At 41.9% G+C, this 22,202-nt stretch overlaps 1 protein-coding gene across 1 annotated transcript in view; it reads right to left on the reverse strand.

The window, feature by feature from the left end:
* LOC139367292 (uncharacterized) overlaps positions 1–20,243 on the reverse strand; it is a 71,344-nt gene extending 51,101 nt beyond the window's left edge. Inside the window, exons 1-3 of the mRNA XM_071105517.1 lie at positions 20,168–20,243; positions 11,809–12,120; positions 11,151–11,453 (exon numbers count right to left, since the gene is read on the reverse strand). Of these exons, the coding sequence (XP_070961618.1) occupies positions 11,151–11,453; positions 11,809–12,120; positions 20,168–20,219 (667 nt within the window). The 5' untranslated portion in view covers positions 20,220–20,243. The remainder of the gene's footprint in view (positions 1–11,150; positions 11,454–11,808; positions 12,121–20,167) is intronic.
* Between the last annotated feature and the right edge of the window lie 1,959 nt (positions 20,244–22,202).

The raw sequence follows: 22,202 nt of genomic DNA on the forward strand, positions 1-22,202 counted from the left end.
TCATGAAGAACAAGGAACACACCAGGCAGGTCCGAGATACTGTTGTGAAGAAGTTTAAAGCCGGATTTGGATACAAAAAGATTTCCCAAGCTTTAAACATCCCAAGGAGCACTGTGCAAGCGATAATATTGAAATGGAAGGAGTATAAGACCATTGCAAATCTACCAAGACCTGGCCGTTCCTCTAAACTTTCAGCTCATACAAGGAGAAGACTGATCAGAGATGCAGCCAAGAGGCCCATGATCACTCTGGATGAACTGCAGAGATCTACAGCTGAGGTGGGAGACTCTGTCCATAGGACAACAATCAGTCGTATATTGCACAAATCTGGCCTTTATGGAAGAGTGGCAAGAAGAAAGCCATTTCTTAAAGATATCCATAAAAAGTGTCGTTTAAAGTTTGCCACAAGCCACCTGGGAGACACACCAAACATGTGGAAGAAGGTGCTCTGGTCAGATGAAACCAAAATTGAACATTTTGGCAACAATGCAAAACGTTATGTTTGGCGTAAAAGCAACACAGCTCATCACCCTGAACACACCATGCCCACTGTCAAACATGGTGGTGGCAGCATCATGGTTTGGGCCTGCTTTTCTTCAGCAGGGACAGGGAAAATGGTTAAAATTGATGGGAAGATGGATGGAGCCAAATACAGGACCATTCTGGAAGAAAACCTGATGGAGTCTGCAAAAGACCTGAGACTGGGACGGAGATTTGTCTTCCAACAAGACAATGATCCAAAACATAAAGCAAAATCTACAATGGAATGGTTCAAAAATAAACATATCCAGGTGTTAGAATGGCCAAGTCAAAGTCCAGACCTGAATCCAATCGAGAATCTGTGGAAAGAACTGAAAACTGCTGTTCACAAATGCTCTCCATCCAACCTCACTGAGCTCGAGCTGTTTTGCAAGGAGGAATGGGAAAAAATGTCAGTCTCTCGATGTGCAAAACTGATAGAGACATACCCCAAGCGACTTACAGCTGTAATCGCAGCAAAAGGTGGCGCTACAAAGTATTAACTTAAGGGGGCTGAATAATTTTGCACGCCCAATTTTTCAGTTTTTGATTTGTTTAAAAAGTTTGAAATATCCAATAAATGTTGTTCCACTTCATGATTGTGTCCCACTTGTTGTTGATTCTTCACAAAACATACAGTTTAAATCTTTATGTTTGAAGCCTGAAATGTGGCAAAAGGTCGCAAAGTTCAAGGGGGCCGAATACTTTCGCAAGGCACTGTATATACACACACTCCAGTCATACTTTATCAAAAGCCTTTTTAAAGTCAGCTATGAATACCTGGCCTGGTTTCCCATATTTTTCATAGTGTTCTATTGTTTCCAGTACTTGTCTTATATTGTCTACACTGTATAACATCAGACAATAGCTTTTTAATTCTATGCATTTTCCTATAATTTTTGCACCACAACGCTGAAGATTTTTAATGGACTGGATCTTTATATTTACCACTTGGATTGTGTTTCAGTAATAATGAAATCAAACCTTCTTGGTATGTGTCTAATAATGTACCATTTTTATATGAGCGGTTAAAACATGCTAATAACGGCCCCCTGAGTATATCAAAAACGTTGGTATACTTCCACTGGTATGCCATCCAGCCCTAGTTTTCCCGGACCTAAAAGGCATTAATTGCGTCAAGAAGTTCTTCCTCTGTAATTTGGCCTTCACATCAGTCTTTCTGTACAGCTGTCAATTTTACATTATTAATAGAAAGGAAATCCATACAATTAGCTTCGGTTCGTAGAGATGGAGACAAATGTAAACATATTCTTAAAGTACTTTACTTCCTCTTTCAAAATATATATATACAACTTTCAGAAAATTATTTTTGGAAGCATGTCTATGTTAAAGATAAAACAATTATTTGGTGCATTTTCCCCCATATTCCATCGAGTTTGCTTTATTTTTTATAATATATTATACTTGATCCTTCTTGAATAAGTTCTTCCATTTCTTTTTGCTTTTCCTCTAACTTATTCTGAGCCTCTTATGGTACAGTTTTGATTGCTATCTGTACTGTTTGTTCTTCCCTTTCCTTTGTTAATATGGACTCTTGACCTAAATTACTTTTGCTTTTGAGATGAGTACTGAATTGCATGGCCTCCAAAGGCACATTTAAAAGTGTCCCATACATTAAGGGGATCTGTGTACGTATATTATGTCGGAAAAAGTCAGTTATAAATTCTTCTGCCCTAGTTAAAAACAACTTATCATCCAATAGGCTTTGATAAAATGTCCAATATCCTCTCGCACGTGGAAATTCTGTCAGAGTAATATATATGCCAATTATTTGATGGTCTGACCTCATTCTGTCCCCAATCAACACTTTTTAAACTTTTGGTGCCAGAGAGAATGACAATAGAAGGTAGTCAAGGTGACTAACTTGATTGAGCTTCCGCCATGCATATCTCCCTAGGTCAGGTGTAACGGAGATGCTGGGAATCAAGAAGCAAGGGGGTGACATGGAACGAGACAAAACAAGAGCAGCGTCTGGACATGAAACATAACTAATACTGTCTGCGGAATGAACCAAAGTGTATAGATATAGATACAGATATAGGTGAGGTAATCAGTAAAGTGATGGAGTCCAGGAGAGTCTGATAATAAGTCACAGGTGCGCATAACGATGGTGCCAGGTGTGTGTAATGGTTGTCAGAGCCAGTGATTAGTAAACTGGCGACGTCGAGCGGGAGTAGACGTGACATCAGGAAATTTAAGCCTCCATATATCCACTAGTTCCAACATATCCATGACATTCCTGATTTCCTTAAGTGCATGAGGGTGATAGTTTGTATTGTGATTTCCTTTACGGTCCATAGAGGTATTGAAAACCGTATTATAAACTTCCACCATAAAATAATAATATATTGTATTGCTTGTAAGGTTGAAAAATTATTATATTTTCAAAGCGTGGATCATCATTATTTGGACCGTATAGGTTAATGAGCCATATCTGTTTATGGTCCAATAACATATTTGAAATTATCCATCTACACTACTAAAAGCTTAAGAACACCTACTCATTCAAGGGTTTTTCTTTATTTATACTATTTTCTACATTGTAGAATAGTGAAGACATCAAAACTATGAAATAACACATGTGGAATCACGTAGTAACCATAAGAAGTGTTAAACAAATCAAAATATATTTTATATTGGAGATTCTTCAAATAGCCACCCTTTGCCCTTTGATGACAGTTTTGCACACTCCCTGCGTCGTTTCATGAGTTATTGGCGTTCAAACAGGCAGCAATCTGGCCGGTATTTTATTTTACATTTTTTTGGTGCCGTTGACAGAGTTATTATAGAAACGAGATAGGAATCAAATCAATTAATGTAAAACACCACACCCAACATACTGCTGACCAATCGCGTTCACGTTGTCATGCCCCTTCACGCGGTTTCTAAGCTAATCATTGCGCAGTACCTTCTCAAAGTCAGTGGAAATGTATAGAAAAGTTCTTATTTTCCTCGAATGTATGTAACGCCACGATTCCAGAGCTATACAATAATACAGAGAGTAAGTTCATTATCTCACATCTCGGGAAAAGATTAGCAAATTTGTACTTCGTGCAAATTTGTTTTTTTTGAACTAGCACAAAATAAACTCAAATTCATACCATGAAGGAGAGTGCTCCTTGTCACAGAATCTTCCAGAATGCAATACACGGCCCATTGACGTAGCATGGGCAACATTTCCCATCTCCTCAAAAGTGTATCTGTCGTTGCGAATGTCAGACTCCTGTCTGTGAGGCATATCAATCTGCAGGTTGGACATGGTGAGATTGTATCTGCTAACTGCTAATGCAGTTTGTTTAGACGATTTTACAGCTAACTAGTTACGCTACTGCCTCTGATCTGGAGGACAAACTAAACACAAATGCTTCATTTGTAAATTGTGTCTGAGTGTTGGAGTGTGCCCCTGGCTATCGTCAATAAAAAAATAATCATGCTGTCTGGTTCGCTTAATATAAGGAATTTGAAATGGTTTACACTTTTACTTTTGATACTTAAGTATATTTAAAACCAAATAATTTTAGACTTTTACTCAAGTAATATTTTACTGGGTGACTTTTACTTGAGTCATTTTCTATTAAGGTATCTTTACTTTTACTCAAGTATGACAATTGAGTACTTTTTCGACCACTGTTGCTACCTAGCTTGCCAGCCAGACCATAGAGAGCATTGTGGATTTTGTAGTCGACTTGACCTGCAACAGATTTCCACAACGATTTTCCATGTTGCTACCAACCTCATTATAACAAGAAAATGAAACATTTGTTCACAAAATATATTGTTCTCACCTATTAGTGTTATTTAAGATGGCAAATTAAAGGAATTAGTAGATTTTAATAAATTGCATGCTTTCCCGACAAGTTGTAATGGGAGAACCACACTCCAAGTTTACATTGATATGGTGGTGTCACACCCTGATCTGTTTCACCTGTCTTTGTGCTTGTCTCCACCCCCTTCCAGATGTCGCCAATCTTCCCCATTATCCCCAGTGTATTTATACCTGTGTTCTCTGTTTGTTTGTTGCCAGTTCGTTTTGTTTCGGGAAACCTACTAGTAGTATTCCACTTGCGCCTGTATGTTCTAGTGCCTGTTTTCTAGTTTATCCCAGTTTTTACCAGTCTGCCTACCCTGAGTCTGCCTGCAGTTCTGTACTTTGCCACACCACACTGGATTATTGACCCCTGCCTGCTCTGACTATGAGAGTGCCTGCAGTTCTGGACCTTTTGCACCCTATCTGGATTACCGACCTCTGCCTGCCCTTGACCTAGTAATACACTTTTGTTACTTCAACACTGTCTGCATCTGGGTCTTACCTAAAACGAACTGGCCATGACTGACCCAGCAAACTCGGACCAGCTCCACAACCGCATCTCCTCCCAAGGAGCCACCATTGGAACGTACGAGGAGGTGCTTCGGGGTCTTATGGATTTATGGATTTATGGCTTCCAGACCTTGGCCGAATGCCATGACCAAGCATTGAACACATTGCTGGAGCAATTCTGTGTGTTGTCTGTTAGGCAACCTACCACCACGGTAACCTCCCAGCTCTATAACCCGGCTGTAAGCAGCACTGCCTCACCGGTCACCCCGGTTTCCAAAGAACCCCTCTTACCTCTCCCCAGAATGCTTCGATGGAGAGTCGGGCCTGCTGGGCGTTTCTCGCTCAGTGTTCCCTCATCATTGTGCTGCAGCCCTCCTCCTTCACCTTGGGCCGCTCTAAGATAGCATAGCTCATTACACGGATGTCCAGGAGGGCTCACGCCTGTGCTACAGCAGTACAACAGTCGGCCGTATGATTCAGTCTGGAGGAGTTCGTGGCAGAGGTGAAAGTTTTTGATGCTCCATTGTCCAGGAGAGAGACTGCCCGGAAGTTACATCAGCTTCAGCAAGACTCCCGCAATGTGGCAGACTATGCGGTGGATTTCTGCACATTTGCAACTGTGTGCCTGGAACCCGGAAGCGCTGTTTGACATGTACCTGCACGGAGTATCGGAGGAAGTAAAGGACGAGCTTGCAAACCGGGAACTACTGACGGCTCTCGACTCGCTCATTGCCTTGACCATTCGTTTCGATGGGCGGCCACGGGAAGGAGAGGAGATTTCACCCGCCCATCCAAGGATTCCACCTCGCCTCCAAGGCATCCCGGAAGTCTCTGTTGCCGAGAGAACCCGAGGCTACCTGAGTTCCCCCGAGAGTCCCCGAAGGCTGCCTAGTCGCCTATTCAACTAGACAGCGCTAGGCTGTCTCCAGCAGGACTACCGGTCATTTCGTCTCCACCTGTCCACTAAAACACTTGGCTCACTGGTAGGAGCGAGAAATCTGGTGGGCCACACGGAGAACTTTTCCTCTCCCCTTATTCGCACCACTTTTCATGCAATTTTGCTATGAGGGAGTCAGTCAATCTCTCAAGGTACTCATTAACTCTGTGGCTGAGAGATTTATGGACGCTACCTTGGCTTCTAAGCTGGACATCCCTTCAGCCCTTCTCCATTCCCATGGATGTTAGAGCACTGGACGGCCGCTCTGTAGGCTGGGTCACCCACAATACCACCCCCATCAACCTACGTGTGTCAGGGAACCACAGCGAGACGATCCAATTCCTGCTTATTAACTTCTTTGGCTGCAGGGGCAGTAATTGAGAAGCTTGGATGAAAAGGTGCCCAGAGTAAACGGCCAGCTCCTCAGTCTCAGTTGCTAATATACAGTGCCTTGCGAAAGTATTCGGCCCCCTTGAACTTTGCGACCTTTTGCCACATTTCAGGCTTCAAACATAAAGATATAAAACTGTATTTTTTTGTGAAGAATCAACAACAAGTGGGACACAATCATGAAGTGGAACGACATTTATTGGATATTTCAAACATTTTTAACAAATCAAAAACTGAAAAATTGGGCGTGCAAAATTATTCAGCCCCCTTAAGTTAATACTTTGTAGCGCCACCTTTTGCTGCGATTACAGCTGTAAGTCGCTTGGGGTATGTCTCTATCAGTTTTGCACATCGAGAGACTGACATTTTTTCCCATTCCTCCTTGCAAAACAGCTCGAGCTCAGTGAGGTGTGATGGAGAGCATTTGTGAACAGCAGTTTTCAGTTCTTTCCACAGATTCTCGATTGGATTCAGGTCTGGACTTTGACTTGGCCATTCTAACACCTGGATATGTTTATTTTTGAACCATTCCATTGTAGATTTTGCTTTATGTTTTGGATCATTGTCTTGTTGGAAGACAAATCTCCGTCCCAGTCTCAGGTCTTTTGCAGACTCCATCAGGTTTTCTTCCAGAATGGTCCTGTATTTGGCTCCATCCATCTTCCCATCAATTTTAACCATCTTCCCTGTCCCTGCTGAAGAAAAGCAGGCCCAAACCATGATGCTGCCACCACCATGTTTGACAGTGGGGATGGTGTGTTCAGGGTGATGAGCTGTTTTAATTTTACGCCAAACATAACGTTTTGCATTGTTGCCAAAAAGTTCAATTTTGGTTTCATCTGACCAGAGCACCTTCTTCCACATGTTTGGTGTGTCTCCCAGGTGGCTTGTGGCAAACTTTAAACAACACTTTTTATGGATATCTTTAAGATATGGCTTTCTTCTTGCCACTCTTCCTTAAAGGCCAGATTTGTGCAATATACGACTGATTGTTGTCCTATGGACAGAGTCTCCCACCTCATCCAGAGTGATCATGGGCCTCTTGGCTGCATCTCTGATCAGTCTTCTCCTTGTATGAGCTGAAAGTTTAGAGGGACGGCCAGGTCTTGGTAGATTTGCAGTGGTCTGATACTCCTTCCATTTCAATATTATCACTTGCACAGTGCTCCTTGGGATGTTTAAAGCTTAGGAAATCTTTTTGTATCCAAAACTTCTTCACAACAGTATCTCGGACCTGCCTGGTGTGTTCCTTGTTCTTCATGATGCTCTCTGCGCTTTTAACGGACCTCTGAGACTATCACAGTGCAGGTGCATTTATACGGAGACTTGATTACACACAGGTGGATTGTATTTATCATCATTAGTCATTTAGGTCAACATTGGATCATTCAGAGATCCTCACTGAACTTCTGGAGAGAGTTTGCTGCACTGAAAGTAAAGGGGCTGAATAATTTTGCACGCCCAATTTTTCAGTTTTTGATTTATTAAAAAAGTTTGAAATATCCAATAAATGTCGTTCCACTTCATGATTGTGTCCCACTTGTTGTTGATTCTTCACAAAAAAATACAGTTTTATATCTTTATGTTTGAAGCCTGAAATGTGGCAAAAGGTCACAAAGTTCAAGGGGGCCGAATACTTTCGCAAGGCACTGTATGCATATTATTATTAGTATTGGATAGAAAACACGGGATTGCAGCCATAACAAGTTACATTTCCTCAGGTTCCCGTGGTATTGGGATTCTCTTGGCTCCAGCGACACAATCCCCACATTGACTGGTCTTCTGGTGCCATCATGGGCTGGGGCCCATTGCCTGAAGTCAGCACAACCTGCCCCAGGACGTCTTCCTGGGGGCTCGGAAGTTGCCATTCCTGAGTGTACCAGGACCGCCGGGAGTTCTTCAGTAAGGCCCAGGCTACTTCGCTTATGCCGCACTGACCCTATGACTGCGGGATAGACCTTCTCCCAGGCACTACTCCGCCTTGGGGACTACTGTACTCTGCCATAACCTTGGTCTCCGGATCTGACAAATGACAGATGTTCGTTCCTGATGCGGTCCGCTCCTTGGTCCTGGAGGCTTGCCTGCCTCCCGGGCTCCTGGTGGACCATGGCCTTTATGCAACAATACTTTTGGTGGCCTACCATGGTTCCTGGCATCTCGGTGTTCGTCGCCGCATGTACGATCTGTCCACAGAACAAGACTCTTCGGCAAGCTCTGCTTCAACCTCTGCCTGTCCCTCACCGTCCCTGGTCTCACATTGTGATGGGTCCCCCCCGTTTGATGGCCCCCCTCCCGTTCGATGGCAACACCGCCATCCTGACCATAGTGGATAAGCCGCCCGCATTCCTCTGCCAGGACGTCTTCCGGATCCATGGACATGGTCTCTGACAGTGGTCCTCAGTTCTCGTCCCGGTTCTGGAAGGTGGTCTGTACACTCATTGGGTCATCGGCCAGCCTGTCTTCCGGGTTTCACTCCCAGTCCGTCGGCCCGAGCCAACCAAGACCCGGAGACGACTCTACGACCACATGGAGCCAGCAACTAGTGTTGAAAACACCCACAACACCCTTCCTTGCTCTGCCACGGGTCTATCGCCCTTTGAGTGTTCCCTGGGGTATCAGCCCCTGCTCTTCCCTGAGCAGGAGGAAGATGTCAGCATACCTTCGGGCCAGATGTTTGTCCTCTGCTGTCATACCTGGACAAGAGCCTGGTTGGACCTTCTCTAAACCACCTCCAGATATTGATGACAAGCGGATTGACTCCGGTGCCCCGGTATCGTCAGGGGCAGAAGGTATGGCTGTCCACTCGGGATCTGCCCCTCCTGGTGGAATCCTGCAAACCCCCCCCCCCCCCGGTTTATCGACCCTTCCACATCTCCAAGATCATTAACCCCTCTGCTGTTCGTCTTCTGTTGCCTCGTACCCTTCATATACATCTCACTTTTCATGTTTCCAGAATGTCTCACAGCCCTTTGTCTCCTGTTTCCAGACCCATCCCTCTCCCTCGTCTCATCGACTGCCAACCGGTGTACATGGTGAGGTCTCCTGAAGATTCGACCTCAGGGCAGGGGGTTCCAGTACCTAGTTGACTGGGAGGGTCATGGCCCAGAGGAGAGGTGCTGGGTCCCCGCTAGGGACATCCTGGACCCAAGCCTTACTTTATTTCCAATGCCCACTCAACCAGGTAGGTGCCCAGGGAGGAGGCCAGGTGGCACCCTTGGGGGAGGAGGTACTGTCACACCCTGATCTGTTTCACCTGTCTTTGTGCTTGTCTCCACACTCCAAGTGTCGCCAATCTTCCCCATTACCCCCAGTGTATTTAGACCCGTTCTGTTTGCCTGTCTGCCGTTCTGTACCTTGCCACACCACGCTGGATTATTCACCCCTGCCTGCTCTGACCCTGAGACTGCCTGCCATTCTGAACCTTTTGCACCCTATCTGGATTACTGACCTCTGCCTGCCCTTGACCTGTCGTTTTGCCTGCCCCTCTACTAGCAATATTATATCAATATTTGGTTATAAGTGTTTCCACCTAAATGTTTTCTCACATAATTAATTTTACAGACACAAGAATATCTAACCTTGTGTAGTGTATTTTGTTTCTTAACATTTGGAAAGTTTACCGAAATGTTTTCTGTTTCCATTTGATCTGATATTTACTTAAGTCACAAAGGTTGGCTGGAAACCTGGTTAGTAGCTAGGTTTCCATCTAATTGGCAACATTTTTATGCGGCTATTCAAGTAAGCATAAAGAAAATATGTGCATTTTCCCACCAGTGGTGTTTCCATCAAACTGACTTGTTGCAGATAAAAATCAGTGTGGTGATAGTGCACACAATTCACTTAAGTTTTCAAGTACCGACTAAAATCTAATGTTCATTGTGTTTCCAGTGCCTTTTCAACTCTACCGATTAGTTTTGTCAAACTGTTGCGTTAAATATCAAATGGCCCTACTCTGGTCTTGGCACTTGCGCTCTAGGCAACAGCTCTCAGATACAGTGCTTGTAGGCTGTGTGGTTAGGCTAGCCTACATAATGGGATTATGAATAAGTGGGAATGGTGTTTTTATTTGTCAAAACTGCAGTCAAGTATTTATTTTGTCAGCAGAATAAGACCCTTGATATTTATCAGAAAGCAGCATCAAGCTCATACCATGCACTTTCACCACCCTGTGAAATTCATCACGTATTTTATCTGTAGCCTAATTTAAATTGCATGGTTTCCGAAATTGTAGTGGGTGGACCACAAACCATGTCATCTCGTGACTTACTTCAATATGGTTATATCAATATTTGCGCATAAAGGCATTTTCACAAATTTCTCGCATGATTAACTTTACTGGCACAAAAAGATCCCACCATGTCGAACGAACAAATGATCTGTCGGCATTTATAAAATTGCACAGAAATGTTCTGTTCCCATCATAGCTGTCATACATTTTTTATATATGGTATGACTTTACTCACAAACTGTGGATGGAAATGGATAGTGAGAATTCTAAATTACAAATTGTTAATGTTCAATGAACTTCTACAATCTAGAGGCGAAAGAAACGCACACCTACAGTATTCAAGCGAGGTGCTGGCTAGCGGAGTGGAACACTTAAAAAATAAAGGAGAGCCGCACACTCTAGGAGCTCAGATGCAACAATATTTATGTCCAACTTTTCGACAGACAAGTTGTCTTCATCAGGGTATAATGACAAACACTGAAGGATAACTCATTTATATAGTGTCAAAAGACACACACAGGTAGGTGGTAGGTGTCTGTGTTCATGGCCGGGTGTGGCCTGATATCATTGGTTAATTTTCATGTATTAAAATAGCATACAAAAACATCCTATATTTTTCAATGAACTTCTATACCATATAAAAAAATCTGAAAATGGTCTCTTGACATGTATCATGTTGATAACCATGTATTGTATTAATCAAATGATAGTAATTAATTGAAAAAGTTGACACTTACAGACGAAGCTGAGTTGAAACTCTAAGCTCAGCAGTTTGTCCAGGGCTGCGTGAGTGACCACACAGCCATAGATCACATTCTGGTCGTCCACCAAAGGGATAAATTTCAAGATGTTGACCGCCCAGTAGGTCCCTTCTGGGGTGCGGTCGACTGCTGTGACCGCTTGCTCTAGCTGGACCACCTCCCCAGCTCTGGTCCAGGAGAAGTAGATGAGTGGAGGGCTAAAACCCTCTGCAATACAGTGAAGCTCACTCTTCACATCCAGTACCACCATCGTGGAGGGAATGGAGAGAGTGGGTGGAACTAAGAAATGAGAGAGATTCATTTATTTGTTTCATGGTGAAGCATTCAGATTCACATGACCAGTTGTGTCCAATGTTTTTTTACTTAACTTCCTGTTGCCCTTACTTGTCTGAGAGAACTGGATACATGAATGTCATATGAGGGAACAACTACAAATTAGAAACTACTTCATGGCATCCTTTCCTTTCTCCCTTTAGTGAATGTTATTGGATTGGTGAACGCTGTGAAGAGGACCTCATGTTTTTACCTATCCAAACATGTTAGATCATTCAATACATCACGGAAGTGTGGAAGAGAGGTATTTGAGCAGGGCCTTAGACCTAATTTAAAACTGAAAGGACTACGAAAGACTTACCTTTGATGTCCAATGTAACATTGCTGGAGTGTAGCTCGGAGACGTTGTATCTGACTTGACACTCATACACGCCCTGTTGGTCAAGAGTGGCATTAAGCACAGTCAGAGAGTAGGTCCCATTGACAAATAAACTGGTGTCCCAACTGAAGCCTTTGTCGACATGGTTGTCGTCTGTCGTCCCGAAGGAGGCTATATGAGATCCGTTGAAGGTCCAACTGATCCCCAGGAGAGAGTCGCCTACAGGAGGGACTGAGATAGAACAGGGGAGAAGGGCAGACGTATGTGGCCGGACCCAGACTTCAGTTGGGGAGACTGAAAGAAAGAGTGAAAGAAATTGAAAATATCAGTGGTCTATATACATGTTCATAAAGGTTTTGTCCTTATTGACAAACAAAAGTATCATCAGAGATGGATGAAGCTACATCAAAATGTATCTAGTTACAAAACACGCTTAAGACTAACGTACCAAAGTAAAATACAAAATACTAGTACCGAAAAAATTCTGCTATTAAAATAAATGTATTTTGTATTTTCTAATCTGTAAAGGGGGAAAAATGCCCTTTTGGGATATTACAACAAAAAAAACAAGTTACTTCAAACAACAAACACAGTTTTTTCCCCCTCGGACATCATTGCACACGCGATAGAACACCAGAATATGTACTACAATTATTTTTACCAGAGACACTCCTCTCCTCTGTTTCATCAATAAAACTAAAACAATAACAAAGGTGCTGGGTCGAACAGTGGCGGTGTTTCCCACTTGACGGATTTCAGCTTTAAATTAGTTATAAATAAACTTGCGACCCTTGGCTAACACGCTATGAGCAGTACCAAAAGTCCAGTTAATTGGCACAGTTCATGGCGTGTTAATCTTCAGAGCTTTGTGGCACCCTTTAAGTCCAAATTCACTGCACTGGTGTCAGAAATGAGATATCAGAGGTGCAGGTAGAAAGTGGTTTGAAAGAAATGAGAGGCATGGCACTCATTACCCGAATGAGAGTGAGTGTAGTGATTGTGTGGCAATAACATTGTGTGTGTTTGCTTTCAAAGTTGAGTTCACTTCCCACTTTTGGTCTAAATTCACCCCATTATCCTCACTCTGGAAGTGCATCCCTGTGCATACAACTTTATTTCAAGGACCTCCACTCATCCATCAACACCTCTCATGGCCTCACACGATAGTGCCATCAGACTTCTGATACCAATGCAGCAAATTTGGCATGACGGGGGCCACAACATTTTGAAGTGCTATAAACAATGGTAGAAAAGTATTTTTAGTAATTTGAAAATGCAAAATACCATTCCCTGAAGTATCTTACTACAATTACATGTTTTTTTAGACGTTTCAAATAGAAATGACCAAATACTCAAAAGTAATTGAAATACATATGTCAAATACATAGAAATACTACCATAATAAAAATACTAGAAATAGAGATACTACCATCTCTGAGTATCAGCAACGTCTTAATTATGAAGTTATGTAAAGTTCAACATAACCTGTAAGATCAATAGCTATATATACATCTTGGTCAACTCACTGAAAGCTCAGTTGATGAAACATGAGTTAATTCAGTGAGTTTAGAGCAGATTTACTTATCCCAGCAGACCACAATCAATCAATAAATCAATCAGATGTATTTTATAAAGCCCTTTTTACATCAGCAGTTGTCACAAAGTGTTTTACAGATTCACAGCCTAAAACCCCAAAGAGCAATCAATGCAGAGCACAGTGGCTAGGGAAAACTCCCTAAAAGGCAAGAACCTAAGAAGAATCAGGCTCCAAGGGGTGGCCGGTCCTTTTCTGGCTGTACCAGGTATAGTTAAGACTACATGTGGCCAAATCATTTTTCAAGACATTCAAATGTTCATAGATTAAACATTTTTACCAGGCAAGTCAGTTAAGAACAAATTCTTGTTTTCAATGACAGCCTAAGAGCAGTGGGCTAACTGCCTTGTTCAGGGGCAGAACAACAGATATTTGTTGTCAGCTCAGGGATTTGATATTGCAACCTTTCAGTTACTAGTCCAACACTCTAACCACTAGGCTACTTGCTGCCTAGTAGATTACCAGCAGTGTCAAATAATATCCATGATGGCTATAGAGGGTGCAACACTTCAACGCTTCAAGATTCAGTGTCAGTTGGCTTTTCATAGTCAGACATTCAAACCGCAACGTAAGAATGGTAGCAGGTTGACGTTTATTGTCATGAATCTTGTCCAGGCGGCAGAACTGAGTGATTTCCCCTGAGATGGGCCAGCTGTAAAGTAAAAATTGGCAAGATTATAATACTTTTTTTTTAAATTCAGGGTTAGGCATTAGGGTTAGCAGTGTAATTAAGGTTAGGATTAAGGTTAGAGTTAGATTTAAAATGATATTTCATGACTTTGTGGTTGTGCCAGCTACTGACCACTCTGCAGAGCTGCTTCCAGAACAAGATTCATGATGAAAAACGTTAACCTGCAGAATGGTATCAGATGTATGTATCCTATGGCAAACTACATTCCTGACTGTTGCTTGTTCCACGAGTGGAATTTCTTGAGAAATACATATAACAGCCATTGTCATTAAGGCAATCAAGAGGAACACAAACCACAGAGATAAAAACTTACATCTACTTACAACAAAATGTTAGAACAGAAAATTATTGTTGTGAAAAGAATGCATTCCTATTGGCTTTGAACACACAGTAGGCCTACAGTACATGTATGCAATTTCACAACACACAAATCTAAACCATCAAGTTAAAAAGGAGGAGGGTTGGTGAAATTCCATTTCATACTTTCTTTCCAGGCTTTCTTCTCACCTCTGACCAGCATCTCTCTCAAAAGGTAAATTTAGCCTCAATTTTGCAGAATGCTATATATATATATATATATATATATATAGGGTAAATATAGCTAAATACAATAGGAAGGCTTGGGAGACAATGTTCCACTACAGGAACACTGGTAAGGCTGGTTCCCTATATTAATAAATAACAAGCGATATAAATATTAGTAGATAGGATTAAAGGCAAGCCGTGCAGTTTGATACTTGAGGAGAAGGTGAAGTGTTAATATTAGCACAACTTTCAGACTGATGGATGGATGGTGGGTGGAGTGACCAGGAGAGCGGAAGGAGAGGAGAGGCTGAGAGAAAAAAGAACATAGAGCTGTGTTGCTTAGTTGGTAGGGTTGTGGATTCGAATCCCACTGGGGCAACCCATTCGAAAATGTATGCGTGCACTACCGTAAATTGCTTTGGATAAAAGTGCCTGCTAAAAGGCAATATGTACAGTAGGAATCTTGATAAAGAGAAAGATCTGATTAGTGGACCCTAAGACTCCTAAGATCAGTGTCTGACCTGTAAGAAGAGAGACGACAAGATAGGTAATGAGTGACAACAAACAGAATACATGATGCATAAACTATCCCTATAAACATGGGGGTTGAATGTGAATTATGAGTGAAATTTATTTGCTGCATGTTCCTAAAAAGTAAAGAAAGATCTGAAAACTATTCTGAACTATTCTAATACAATACTATTCTCTAAGAAAATGTTTTTAGGGAGTTGGATAGAGCAAAACAAGATTACATTGTGATATGACTGTTGATGTTGTGCTTTTGGAGTACAGTGGCTTGTGAAAGTATTCACACCCCTTGGCATTTTTCATATTTTGTTGCCTTACAACCTGGAATGAAAATGTATTTTTGGGGGGTTTGTATCATTTGATTTGCACAGCATGCTTACCACTTTGAAGATGCAAAATATTTTTTATTGTGAAACAAACAAGAAATAAGACAAAAAATAAAAGAAAACTGTGCATAACTATTCACCCCCCAAAGTCAATACTTTGTAGAGCCACCTTTTACAGCAATTACAGTTGCAAGTCTCTTGGGGTATGTCTCTATGAGCTGGGAACATCTAGTCACTGGGATTTGTGCCCATTCTTCAAGGCAAAGCTTCTCCAGCTCCTTAAGTTGGATGTGTTCCACTGGTGTACATCAATCCTTAAAAAACTTCTCAGCGATAGCCCCCTTTTTTTCAATGTTCGCCTAAATGACATACCCACATCTAACTGCCTGTAGCTCAGGCCCTGAAGCAAGGATATACATATTATTGGTACCATTTGAAAGGAAACACTTTTAAGTTTGTGGAAATGTGAATTGAATGTAGGAGAATATAACACAATAGATCAGGTAGAAGAAAATACAAAGAAAAAAAACAACCAATCTTTTTCTACCACCATCTTTGAAATGCAAGAGAAAGGTCACAGTTAAAGCCATCACCCTGGTTGTAATTCCGACAGAGTCCACAAGATTGCAGAAGTGTGTGTGCAAAGTTTCAGATGGATAACTTGAAGTATGAGTGAACTGCAATACTTTTAGTGTGAAGTTCCCAGGTACATTTGGGCAAATCGTGAAGGAGACATTCGCATTCATATAACATTTTTCTGCAAGAATATAGTCAAATCTATATACCCGGACTTTGATTTGGCTTTCCAAGTATTAGCAAGTATTATAAGTTCAACATTTGCAAAACAACCAGTTTCATAACTTCATAACTCTGAATATCCTTATAATTCTTGTCCAAATTGAAAAGGCATGCTGTCGTACAAGGTTAATAGCTACATTTTATGACATATAAAGTCATAAACTCCCATATAGCCCAGCTCATTGGCTATCTAGCTAGCTTTGTTTGACCCCGAATGGTGCTTGTTTGACAAAGATACAGTCGTTCAAGTGATGACCGCCCGCGTCATCGGCGTGCCATGAAGGCGTCGCTTTCTGACCAAATATGGTGTCCTATAGGATATACTACACCCCTAATGATATAGTGAAGTCTTGTTACCTTCTAGGATCTCTGAGGAATATATACGAACGTGATTTGACTTGTTGAAACAACTTTTAGGGTGAGATTTTCACAGATTCCTTTCTTTTCAAATTGAACGAGTGGAAATAAAAAAATTATCGTGCATGCTACATGGACCTTTTTATGTTATCTCTGGGAGAGATAAGAGCAAGATTTCAGAATGTAAGTATACATTTCACCTTCAGAGGTGAACTTATCAAACCTATCGTGGTGAAAAAAGTGTTTTGTTGTTAGGAGCTCTCCTCAAACAATAGCGTGGCATTTTGTCGTAATAGCTACTGTAAATTGGACGGTGCTGGTATGTTAAGAAGAATTTAAGCTTTCAGCCGATATAAGACACTTATATGTACCGACATCTTTCGTTTCTCAAAAATTTGCGGTCTTGACATAACGCGCTGCATGATTTACAACGGTCCTGTTGATGGGACACCGATCCTTAGATCATACCACAGATTCTGAACTGGATTGAGGTCTGTGCTTTGACTAGGCCATTCCAAGAAATGTAAATGTCTCCCCTTAAATCACTCGAGTGTTGCTGTAACAGTACGCTTAGGGTCATTGTCCTGCTGGAAGGTGAATCGCCTTCCCAGTCTCAAATCTCTGGAAGACTGAAAAAGGTTTCCCTCAAGAATTTCCCTGTATTTAGCACCATCCATCATTCCCTCAATTCTGACCAGTTTTCCAGTTCGTGCTGATGAAAACTACCCTACAGCATGATGCTGCCACCACCATGCTTCACTGTGGGAATGGTGTTCTCAGGGTGATGAAAGGTGTTGGGTTTGCACCAGACATAGCATTTTCCTTGATGGCCAAAAAGATACATTTTAGAGTACCTTCTTCCATATGTTTGGGGAGTCTCCCACATGCCTTTTGGCGAACACCAAACGTGTTTGCTTATTTTTTTCTTTAAGCAACGGCTTTTTTTCTGGCCACTCTTCCGTAAAGCCGAGCTCTGTGGAGTGTATGGCTTAAAGTGGTCCTATGGACAGACACTTCAATCCACGCTGTGGAGCTTTGTAGTTTCTTCAGGGTTATCTTTGGTCTCTTTGTTTGCTCTCTGATTAATTTAAAATAGGAAATAATGCGCTCATTTACAGTAATGTCCTGGCCTTTATATTGGCCTAATACACAACAATGCAATAAAACAGTACAATAATTCAAACAAGATATGCAAATGTTTGATCACGGTAAGAAGTGTGTCACGGTGTGGGCTACTGGTTGAAGGTAAGTCAGGTGCAGGAGAGCAGACATGGGTGATAATAGGCGCACTTTATTCATATCCAATGAAAATAGTCATATACGCCCAAAGTACACGAAATGGTACAAAATAACTAACACACACGGGCCAAACACAGACCCGGTGCTAACCAGACTAATACGGGCTACAAGTAAAAAACAAACAAACAATTTCACACAAAGACATGAGGGGGAACAGAGTAATAAATACATGATGTGTGATTGGGAATGAAAACCAGGTGTGCAGGGAACAAGACAAAACAAATGGATAAATGAAAAATGGAGCGGCGATGGCTAGAAAGCCGGTGACGTCGACCGCCGAAAGTCGCCCATACAAGGAGAGGAGCCGACCTCGGCGGAAGTCGTGACAAAGTATAAGATGATGGAAGATGATCAGGCATTGCAAAAAGCAAATACCAGGCAAGTACAAGAGTTTCAACATGCACATTTAGTTGTGTTTTGTTATTTGGGTGTGCATTGAATTTATTCAGTTGATAATTCAAAACAATATCAGTGTACATTCAACACAGTGTGATGTTGGTTGCCCGCAGGCAAGATGGAAATCCAATTAAGTTTGTTTCAGAATATTTTGCAGCTCATTCTGGCAACGTAAAACAATAGTGAGAGGCCTTATACACAGCCCAAGAAGCATTCAAGCAAACTATGCAGATGAATGACCATGGTAAGAAGTGATAAGATGATAAGACATTACAAATACACTGTACTCGGCAAGTTCAAGAGTCTGTTATTAACCCTAAGCACTTTTGAGCATAGATGGAAACACAATTAGTTTGTTTCAGGATCTTCTGCAGCTCATTCAGTCAAAGTGAATCAATAGCGATCCAGGGCCGTAACATGTTGACTCGCCCTACTTGTAGAAAAGTGCAAATGCCATCCTCCTCTCTTTCATGTTGCCAAAACGGTCTATAACTATCATACAGTACATGATTTTAGTTTATTGTTCTAGGCTACCTGGCTAAAATGCTTGTTTGCCTAACTTCCTTTCATGTGCAACGATGAACCAGCTAATTAATCTAATCTAATCTAGTTACATATTGAACTTCCATCCTCTCAGGCAAGGGGAACAATGTACGTATTTAAGATTGGATCAGAATCGCCAATATATTCCTTGGCCAGTACGGAGAATTCAGTAAAACCATAAGTTCAAATCCCTATCTCCATCCCTGGATAAATTGCGGAAAGGGTCCACTTTAGCTAAGCTAGCTAGCTATAGCCACTGGAGGACAACAACATAACAAGATGCAACAATTCAAGTTTTTTCTCTAAATTCCGTTTGGCTTTTGGTGTGATGTGATTGGTGTGAATCCAAAGCCAGAACCATTTACAGTTGAGCTCACTCAGTTTAGCTCAACGCTGATGGGCTATTATTGTTATAAAAAATGTTTTATCAAGGGAGGCCAAATGCTGGCTTCCTTTGTATTCAATGCTATGGAGAGCAACAATATCATACTCTTTTTGACCGGATAGCATCAAATAGATGGGCTACACATAAAGAGACAGAGAGGCGCTATTTTGTTCGCTCTGATGTTTTCTTCAGTGAGATATATTCAGTCTCTTGTAAATTGAAGGAAAATTATGGATCACAAAGAGACTAAATAAAATGTATTATGTTTTTACCATGAATACACACCACTGACAATGTCTAGCTTAAACATGTTGATCTCATGGACAGTGGTCAGTCCTTGCATCATAGCTCTAATCAGAAAGTGGTTACATTTCTCCAACCCCATCCATTAGCTTTGTAGCAAACCAAGTGGCAGGACTGCCTTTTGGCTGAAAAACGTTAGATTGTGCCCTTTAATTCGTTTTAAAACAACTCTTTACATGGACATGTATCACATTTAAAGAAAAAGAAAATGGTTACCAACAAAACTGTCAAAATTAGGTGTCAAAATTAGGTGTTGCGGAAAAAACAATCCAATGTCTGACATATAAACCTTAGAATTCTCCATAAACAAAATTACCAACATTTTAGTTTTACCTGCATGCTAACATCATGTAAATCCAATGCTTACCAGAATAATGGTCTAACACTTACCCAATCCTCATTTAACTATTACTACTGCTATTGACACTATCAAAAAACGACATTACAGCAATCATTCAGCTATCTGAGATAGTTGAACGCACACAACGCCACACTCGCAGATTGTCACCTGGATTTAATGTGAAACTAGGGCAAACATGCAAATCAATGTGGCTTGTTTGTTATCATGAGTGTGAGGGCAGTGGCACAACACTCACCATGCTTTATGATTGTCAGGAAGTAGAGGCAGAGAAGGACTTTACACTGCATGGTCCGAGCTTGTCCCAAGACTAACTTCTTATCATCTCTCCCTCACCGGCTCTTATATGGGGGGTGGGGGGCAGTGGGCGGGCTTTTACCCATGAGGAGACAGGGGGACAAGACATTTTGTCCCGAAGCCCCTCAGGAGAGAAAAGAGGGGGTTTGTGCTGTAGTTGGCGAAATACCTCCCCCCCCCCCCCCCCCCCCCCCCCCCAGTCACACTGACAGATGGAGAGAAAAAGCAAAGGAAGAGTGAGAGTAATGTGCAAAGACACACAAATGAGATAGCAGTCACTTAAAATTCATTTGGGCCTACGGCCAAGGTTTTTGGGCTACTTTACATTGGTGCTGCGTTGCGATGGCCAAATGCTGGTGGGTGACCCCACTGAGCTTATGTAGGCAAACACCCAAGGAAGGCTACCCTTGGATTTGAATGAAGGGAAAGGACTGTTGCCAATTTGATGGGGGAGAAAGGGAGAGAGCAGTGAGAGCAGTTCACACCTTTCTTTCCTGATCTGTCCCTGTTCCAGCTATCTGGCCAGCCCCTATAATGATCTTTCATTTTGATTGTGGTTAACCATTAGCCAGACCCACTGCTTGAATTTTTAACAATAAAGTATTTACTACCTCCCTCACCAATTATTCATTAACTTTATTAGCTGTAACTGTCAAGGTTCAGGAGAAGACCCAGATGCAGAGAGTTTCGAAGTGACAAAAGTTTATTACAAAAACAGGAGGGCAGGCAATCGACAGGTCAAGGGCAGGCAGAGGGCAGTAGTCCAGAGCAGAGTCCGAAAGGTACAGAACGGCAGGCAGGCCCAGGGTCAGGGCAGGCAGTGGTCAGTAATCCAGGGTGGTATAACAAGGTACAGAACGATAGGCAGGCTCAGGGTCAAGGCAGGCAGAATGGTCAAAAACCGGGAAGGCTAGAAAACAGGAACTAGAGACAGACAGGAGCACGGGAAAACCGCTGGTAGCCTTGATGAAACAAAACAAACTGGCAACAGACAAACAGAGAACACAGGTATAAGTACACAGGGGATAATGGGAAGATCGGCGACACCTGGAGGGGGTGGAGACAAGCACAAAGACAGGTGAAACAGATCAGGGTATGACAGTAACTAGACAGTCGTTATTATTACTTAATTTTAACTCCAATCACACACGAAAGGTGTGTTAATCCCTGTTTGGAGATTATACGATGATCAGTCTAGCTAGTTTGTGTTTTCAATTACTCTCTGTCATTTACTCAATGTTGTATTTGACACACGTTTCTTTCTTAGTCTCGTTTCTTTATTTAGTTTTGGGTTACAGGTAAAAACATTTTTTAAATAAATGCATACAAAGATAACCCTGACACATTCTCCCCCCCGAAGAACGCATGCCGCCCACCCATTCCTATTCCACCCATACTTATCAATTCCCCTCCCACCCATGCATCCCCTGAGTCTCCTCTTAGGTTCCCCCAAATCCCCCCCTGCCCACCCACACAACAATACCAATGTTAAGTAACATAATGGCAAGCATGGAATATTACAATTTTTGCACTTCAAAATTGAATTCCGTAACTTTTCCCCGGAAGCATTCAACTGCAGGGCACTCCCACATCATATGAAGGAATGTTCCTACCTGATTTAGGGGACACAGTGAACAGTGTGGAGTTGGGGCCAGTTTCATTGTAAAACTTTTAATTGGCGTTAAATACAGTCTGTTAACAAACTTAAAATGTACAATTAATGGTTAAGATTATGGGATGCCAAGGTCATATTTACAGTGCCTTGCGAAAGTATTCGGCCCCCTTGAACTTTGCGACCTTTTGCCACATTTCAGGCTTCAAACATAAAGATATAAAACTGTATTTTTTTGTGAAGAATCAACAACAAGTGGGACACAATCATGAAGTGGAACGACATTTATTGGATATTTCAAACTTTTTTAACAAATCAAAAACTGAAAAATTGGGCGTGCAAAATTATTCAGCCCCCTTAAGTT

Source organism: Oncorhynchus clarkii, chromosome 16 (assembly GCF_045791955.1).
Source record: "Oncorhynchus clarkii lewisi isolate Uvic-CL-2024 chromosome 16, UVic_Ocla_1.0, whole genome shotgun sequence".
Classification (NCBI taxonomy): domain Eukaryota; kingdom Metazoa; phylum Chordata; class Actinopteri; order Salmoniformes; family Salmonidae; genus Oncorhynchus; species Oncorhynchus clarkii.